This window comes from Lampris incognitus, chromosome 11 (genome assembly GCF_029633865.1).
Source record: "Lampris incognitus isolate fLamInc1 chromosome 11, fLamInc1.hap2, whole genome shotgun sequence".
Taxonomy (NCBI): Eukaryota; Metazoa; Chordata; class Actinopteri; order Lampriformes; family Lampridae; genus Lampris; species Lampris incognitus.
This window is the reverse complement of record NC_079221.1, coordinates 34,340,576-34,347,270: the sequence shown is the minus strand read 5'-3', so window position 1 is coordinate 34,347,270 and position 6,695 is coordinate 34,340,576. Positions and strand designations below refer to the sequence as shown.

The following is a 6,695-nucleotide window of genomic DNA, read 5'->3' as shown; positions in this document are numbered from 1 at the left end:
ACCAGTGTTTCAAGTCACTGCTCTAGCATCAGATTCTCGGCAGGAAGAAGTTTTGGACCATGCCACTACAGGAGACGTTTGAGGAAATATTTGGAGGTGTAACAGAGAAGGCAGAAAGGCTCAACATTCCAATACCTACTGTAGTGCCTGGTCAGGAGAGGAAACGGAACATGCCAGTGCATTTCCATCACAGCCGAACAGCATCTCAAGTGAGTCTGTGGAGGCATACTTCAGGACTAGTGTGTACTACACATTTCTAGATAGTATGACAGAGGAGCTTAACCGGAGATTCAAGGGGGGCAACAATGGAAGTCCCACTGATGGAATCATTTGGTCCTTCCACTCCTTAACAGTATGAGCCAACTTGTTAAGCACCTCAAACTCAGAAGCAGAGGAAGTTGTCCACATTCTCAGTGATTTTTACGAGGAAGATGAGGACCAGATGAAGACAGCGCTAAATGTATTCCACTCCAGTTTTCCTTCAAAAGACTTGCAAGAATTCCTTGCCATAGTGAAGGAAAACATGGGCCAGCTCATCTTTCCAACCTTAGCATGGATGATAACAACCTATGCAACATTGCTTGTGTCAACAGCTTCTGGAGAAAGATCATTTTCAAAACTGAAAATTATCAAGAACAAACCGAGAAGCACGATGAAGCATGAACATGAAGCATGAGAAGCACAAACTGAGATGCAAACTGAGAACTGCAGCACGGTGGCGCAGTGTTTAGTGTGGTCGCCTCACAGCAAGAAGGTCCTTGGTTCGAACCCCGGGGTTGTCCAATCTTAGGGGTCATCCCAGGTTGTCCTCTGTGTGGCATTTGCATGTTCTCCCCGTGTCTGTGTGGATTTCCTCTGGGGGCTCCAGTTTCCTCCCACAGTCCAAAGACATGTAGGTTAGGTGAATCGGCCATACTAAATTGTCCCTAGGTGTGAATGTGTCGGCCCTGTGATGGCCGGGCGGCCTGTCCAGGGTGTCTCCCCACCTGCCACCCAATGACTGGCTGGGATAAGCTCCAGCATTCCGCAACCCGGATTCAGACAAGCGGCTTGGATAATGGGTGGATGGAAACTGAGAAGTCTCTGTGGAGAAGAAAAGTTCTCTGACCTTCTCCTGCTTGCCACAGAGCAAGACATCTAAATAAACAATAGTGAGGTCATCAGAATCTTCCAGGACAAGGCACCGAGGAGGACGCTCCTGTAAAGCAGGAGAATGATCCTGCTGCCTTCACCCCAGTGCACAGAACACACTTAGCCTAACTGTTGCAACTGAACATAGGCCTACTTTGTAGTTTGGAGGGTAGATTTGTTGGTTTATTATTTGACTTATTCAGAGAACAGCCTTTTTCAATGTTGTGTAAAGATGTGTTGATTTTGAATTGTTATTTATTTTATAGACCACTAAAGAATGCACAATGTGACATTGTTTTCTTTGTTGTTGCCTGTTCTCGGGAAATAGTGAATGCTAAAGACTATCATCGCTGTGTGAATTGATAATTTTGTAAACATCTGTTGAGTATTAAACATCTACATGAGTGTATGGTTATTGAAATAAATAAATATGTAAGTGAGTTAGTAAACAATCTGCTACTGTATGTAACTTTATTTTTTATAAACAATTATGAGGGGTTTTTTTTCCACGTGAACACCTGCCCCCCAAACTGTCTGTGCACAACCCTGCACACACACACACACACACACACACACACACACACACACACACACACACACACACACACACACACACACACACACACACACACATTCATCCTGGCTGCCTGCACTCTGTTCTCCTGCAGGTGCGAGGGCCATCCGCCTGACCCTTTTCATAGCAGCCCCCTCCTTCCTGTCCGTATGCAGCGCCTCCATTCAGCTTCAATCACAGCACCAGCCGCGCGCCACCGGACCACTGGCAGGGGAAGGGAAGCGCCTCCACACACATCTTTCACTCAGCGCAAGACAAGAGAAAAGGTTGTGTGTGTGTGTGTGTGTGTGTGTGTGTTGGGGAGGGGGGGGGGAGAAGAAAGGGTCTTCCTCTCCTGCATCTCCTTCTGCTTTCATCGTAAACAACTTGCTTTCTGTTTGTGCCCGTACCCTCTCCCTCCTGCCTTCCTCTTCTCGCACTCACTCCAACCGGGGCGGGGGGGGGGGGGGTGAGGAGGGGTGTGGGGGTAGAAGTGAGAGAAGGAAGGGGGCACGGTGAGGCTCACTTGTGCTTGACGGCGAGGCCCTTTTCCTTTTTTTTGTGCCACATGAATGGCATGTCTGAGGGCTTCCAGCCCCGCTCCCGCGCCAGCTTCACCTGTGATAGGAGTCAATTGGCCTGTTGTCTGCCACCCTGGAGCATTGCCCAGCTCTCTGTGAGCCAGTTCGGTTGCTGTAGCCACTCAGAACTAAGCAACAATTACACCCCCACCCCCCAACACATACAACTCAATAAGGTCAATTATCTCTCCATCCACAATGATGAATGTATTCACTGGCAGCCAACTACATTTCTTGACACAATAATGCGGGGATGGTGCCTGCGCTAATGGCGTGAATACCTGTTCTCCGTTAGCTCACATAGTATGAATGAGTTCGTTTTAACATATGGCGATGGCACCGGCACATTCCTTTACCCTCAGCTCAACAGTATTTTGCATCATGTTTCATTATTGTGATCATGATGATTGTTTTTTGTTTTTCTAATGAAAATTGATTTAATATACGCTGGCAAAAAGAAAAAAAAAGGACACTTTCAGCTTTTCTTGTCTGTCATTGAACGATGACAATGTCCTCATTTGTCCTTCCTGTAGCCTGCAGAGAGGGACTCACGGCTATTCTGTCGCCTTGTCCGTCATGTCGTAGCCACCGAGACCCTAAAGACGCTGTCACCACTGGTTTGTCTTGTGCCTCACGTTTCAGCAGCTAGTAAAAATCAAACAGGGCAAAAAAAAAGAAAAGAAAAAAGCCAAGTGGATCATGTTCCACTGTCTTGTCCTATTTAGCTCTCCTCTATCCCAGGGGTCAGAAAGAGTCCTGCTGATGTCATGCACATTTGAGCCGTCGTCACTTTTCGGTTTATGAATAAGAATTTCTCCCAAAATCAAATATCCAACGTGTTTACAAAGAACCATCTGTTTGGTTTCCATCATTATGAATGTTTAATGTTGTTTATAGGTGGGATTGTGTCTCCCTTGGGGAGGAGTCGGGCTGGGGTGGGGTGGGGTGGGGTATGCGATGGGGGCATTTAGCTCACATTTCCTCTCTGTGTGAGCTGTCATTCTCTGCAGACCCCGTGGTGGAAATGAGATAAGACTGAGCCAGCGTTTTCAGGAACCATACACCAGTAACAGCCAAGCACCAAAACAGAAGACCACCTTGAGCCAACCCCGAAAACGTTTTAAGAACTTGCCATGATGCTGCGTGGTCTCTAACTTCTGGGAACAAGAGAGGGATTTTACAGCTGAACAGAACTTGCAACAGGTGTTGTGAGGGACGGACAGCTGAAGGAAATGAAGATTTGATTTTTTTTTTTTTTTTGTAGATGTGGATTTTTTTTTCTCAAATAAGGAGTCACTTATTCTTTATATGAAGATCTGATTTGGTCTTTCACTGTGCAGCTTAACTTTTGTCAGACGTCTTGCATTAAGTCTTCACCTTGGTGAACTGAACCTTTTCCTCCTCACTGAAAGCCACTGACAACACCATGAATGTCCTTTCTAACAACATGCTCAGGTCACCAGAGCAGTCCATACCTCTCTGCGGCCCTGGATCTGCCCAGGACTTACCCCGCTGTCCCCCGGTGTTCAACCCCAGCTCCAGCCTTCACCCCGGCTCTGTGGTTAACCTCCAGGGCCCCCACAGAGCTGCCAAGCCTCACAGGGAGCTGAGCCCAGAGGAGCAGCAGGAGCTGAGGAGGAAGATCAACAGCCGGGAGAGGAGGAGGATGCAAGACCTGAACGTGGCCATGGATGCCCTGAGGGAGGTTATGGTGCCTTACGCCTCCTCACCTTCCTCTGTCTCCTCTACTCACCACCACCAGCCAGGGGCTCCTCCGGGCCGCCGACTCTCAAAGATCTCCACTCTGGTCCTGGCCAGGAACTACATTCTCCTCTTGGGCTCCTCTCTGCAGGAGATGCGGCGGCTGCTTGGGGAGGTGAGTGTCGGGGTGGGTGTGAATTCAAGTTCAATCCCCCGGCTGCTGCTGGCGGGAGGGTGGCCCCTGATCTCCACTCCGGGTCAGTTACTCCTCTCACCGGAATCCCTCCTCACCTCAGCGGCCTCGGCCGCGCCCCCCTCCTCCTCCACCTCAGCTGCCACCGCTAAGTGTCCCCTTCTGTCCCCCGGCCCCATGGAGGCACCGTTGGCCCCTGTGCAGTGGAGTTCCGCAGGGGCCCCCGGAGGGCCCCTCTGCCCATGTGGAGTCTGTAGACTGCCCAGATTTAGTCATTCCAGCCCAGGTCCCAGATTTCCCAAGTAACACCTCCGGCATTTCAACAGCTTAATGGATGGACTCAGTGCTACTTATATGTATGCTACAGTTTTGTATGAATTGTTATTTTTCTAACATTTTTAACTTGTTTATCATAGTTTACTGCAGCCACTCACAAGAATACTTTATTTGATATATTCCGCTTGGATAATGGATCTGTTTTCTATTTTGTAAGTCGGTATTTTTCCAGACGTGTAATACTGTACAAGCAATTCTAAACACTCCCTGTCAGCATCAAAGTGAACATGTATTTTACTACTCGCCCTTTTGTCATAAACTGAGAAACAAGTACTGCTGCGGTATTTCTTCTGTGTTCAGGTGGTCCTGACCCATACCACGTCAGTGCAATAAGTGTCCAAATAAGTGTAGCCAGTGCTTTTTTTGTGTGTTTAATATGTGTGTTTGTATTAGAGAGAGAAAGAATGCATATGTCTGTGAAGCTACGAGTGCTTTTGTGTGTGTGTGTGCGTGAGTTTGAGGGGAAAGAAAGAGAAAGACCTTTTGGTGTGAAAAAGGGTGAGAATACGTGACAGTGCATCCATGTTTGAAAGCGACTGCATGAGAGATTGTTCATCTGTGCACAGACATGCTGCACATGTGTCTCTCTGTCGCTTTGCATCTCTGTGCGACAATAGTTTATGCATGTGCACGTGCCTGTGCACATTCTTTTGCATGCATGTGTGTGTGTACGCGATATGCACAAGCGACCGGTGTCTGATATGAACCTCCGTGTGCGCCTTTTCTCTCAGTGGGTCAGCTCGGCCTCCCTCCATGCCTCGGCTTTGTGCTGCCCTCTCTCGTACGAGATTACAATAATTACTCATATACTTCAAAATTCTGAGGAGGGGCCAAGTTGAGACGCTTCTTACACCCCTCCACCTCATCCTGAATCGTGAAACAGTCCCCATTCTACGGGCGAGTGTCACCCCCTCCCCACTTCCCCATCTCATCCCCTATTCATTGCTTCCAACTAGCAAAAGATCAAAACCTGCCCGTGTAATTACTGCTCTGCATTAAGGAGGCCTTTTGATTAGTCGCCCACTCCCCCCTTCTCCATCTTTAATCAAATTCTTGATGTTTCTCTCTGTCAAAGGGCTGAGCGGGGTGGTTTGGTGCGACTCATTACACTGCACTTCACAATACGTTCAAATGCCTCGAAAATGTGTCGCCCTGAATGGGGTTCACGCCGCAAAAACTGGCCACCCCTCTGGAAGAAAGCAGGCAGGTTCATTCTGAGTGAGAATAAGAGGTGCGGGGGGGGCAGGGGGGGCGGACGGATGGATGGATGGGTGATGTCAGTGGGGCGGAGGCTCTGTGGGCTCCACTGACAACCCGGCCCTTGGCAAGGCCTGCATGAATAATAATAATGAAAATAATCATAATCATAATGCTGATAAAATACTCAGAATAATTGCTGCCGTGGAATAAGAGGATTACGGAGGGTGGATGTGTGAATGGTGGCGGGGCTGAAAAGAAGGGAATCTGTTAGCCATCGGGGAGGACAAAAGGAGAGCTAGATGCCATTAAGTGAGATTAAGTCTAATAAGGGTTGATTTTCTTACAAGGAAAGTGGAGGTGGTGGGGGTGGGGGCTGGAAGTGAAGGAGGGAGCATGTGAGGAGGGTGCGCTCGATTGAAACATCAAAGTAATACGGCCAAACTTCAGGGCTTTCATTTACATATAGCTGCTTTATATGTCCGCCTGCCTTTCTGGGGGATTAGCTACCTTGCTATTTTCTTTTGGTCGCCCTCCATTCTGCTACCTATACCCGCCGTCCTTTTTCCTCCTTGCCCCCGGGACGGTTTGGCCCATCTCCATTTACTCCACCTTCTTAATTTCTCCCCCCTCTTATTCTCCCGGGGTCTCTCTTTCTCTGAGAGCCTCTCACTTTCTTGTGTTTGGTGGCGGCATTGTTGGCGCGATGCAGGGGGCTGGTCAGTCTTTGTGCTCGCACTTTAACTCATCTTCCTTTCATCGCCATTGTTCAGCGGGGGCCAGGGGAGCGCATAGACAACACACACACGCACGCACACGCACGCACACACACACACACACACACACACACGCATGCACACACACATGCACATGCATGCACACACACACATACATATGCATGCACACACATGCATGCACACACACATGCATGCACACACACATACACATGCATACACACACACACACACACATGCACAAACACACATACACACACACACACAAT

General features: G+C 48.6%; 1 protein-coding gene across 1 annotated transcript; it reads left to right on the top strand.

Moving 5' to 3' along the window:
• The first annotated feature begins 3,582 nt into the window (after nt 1–3,582).
• Nucleotides 3,583–4,465, top strand: olig1 (oligodendrocyte transcription factor 1). Its single transcript, XM_056290158.1, has one exon. The coding sequence runs from the start codon at nt 3,692–3,694 to the stop codon at nt 4,463–4,465; it is 774 nt and encodes a 257-aa protein (XP_056146133.1). The 5' UTR covers nt 3,583–3,691.
• The last annotated feature ends 2,230 nt before the right edge of the window (nt 4,466–6,695 follow it).

What these genes read in the sequence shown, in the direction of transcription:
- olig1 (XM_056290158.1), top strand. Translation starts at nt 3,692, where the DNA reads ATGAATGTCCTTTCTAACAACATGCTCAGGTCACCAGAGCAGTCCATA.